The 281-nt window shown below is 49.5% G+C and overlaps 1 protein-coding gene across 1 annotated transcript; it reads left to right on the forward strand.

Annotated features, from left to right (window-relative positions):
• Positions 1-23: 23 nt before the first annotated feature.
• Positions 24-250, forward strand: CSUI_007421 (uncharacterized protein; the record flags this gene model as incomplete). Its single annotated transcript, XM_068067566.1, has 1 exon — positions 24-250. A coding segment is annotated over exon 1 (177 nt), but the record flags the coding sequence as incomplete, so codon positions are not given.
• Positions 251-281: the final 31 nt, after the last annotated feature.

Below are 281 nucleotides of genomic sequence, written 5' to 3' on the forward strand. Positions count from 1 at the left end.
CTTGCCTTTCAAAAGTATCTCGTGTCGATCGCTACAGCTTTCTTATCTTCTGGTTCTTCCTCTGCTACGAGGATGAGGGATGCTATTGTTCGGGCTGCTGGGCCTGGGTCTAAGAGAGGCCTCGCTATGAAGAGAAGGGATCTTCAGGGGGGTGATAGGGTTTCTCCTAGTCTTTCTCGATCTTCTTCAGAGAATGGAGAAGAAGGAGAGGGGATGGTGGAAATGCTGGGAGGATCAGGCAGAAGCTTATCAGCCTCTGAAGAGAAGAGAAGAGATGAAGA

This window comes from Cystoisospora suis (assembly GCF_002600585.1).
Source record: "Cystoisospora suis strain Wien I chromosome Unknown contig_3927, whole genome shotgun sequence".
Lineage (NCBI taxonomy): Eukaryota > Apicomplexa > Conoidasida > Eucoccidiorida > Sarcocystidae > Cystoisospora > Cystoisospora suis.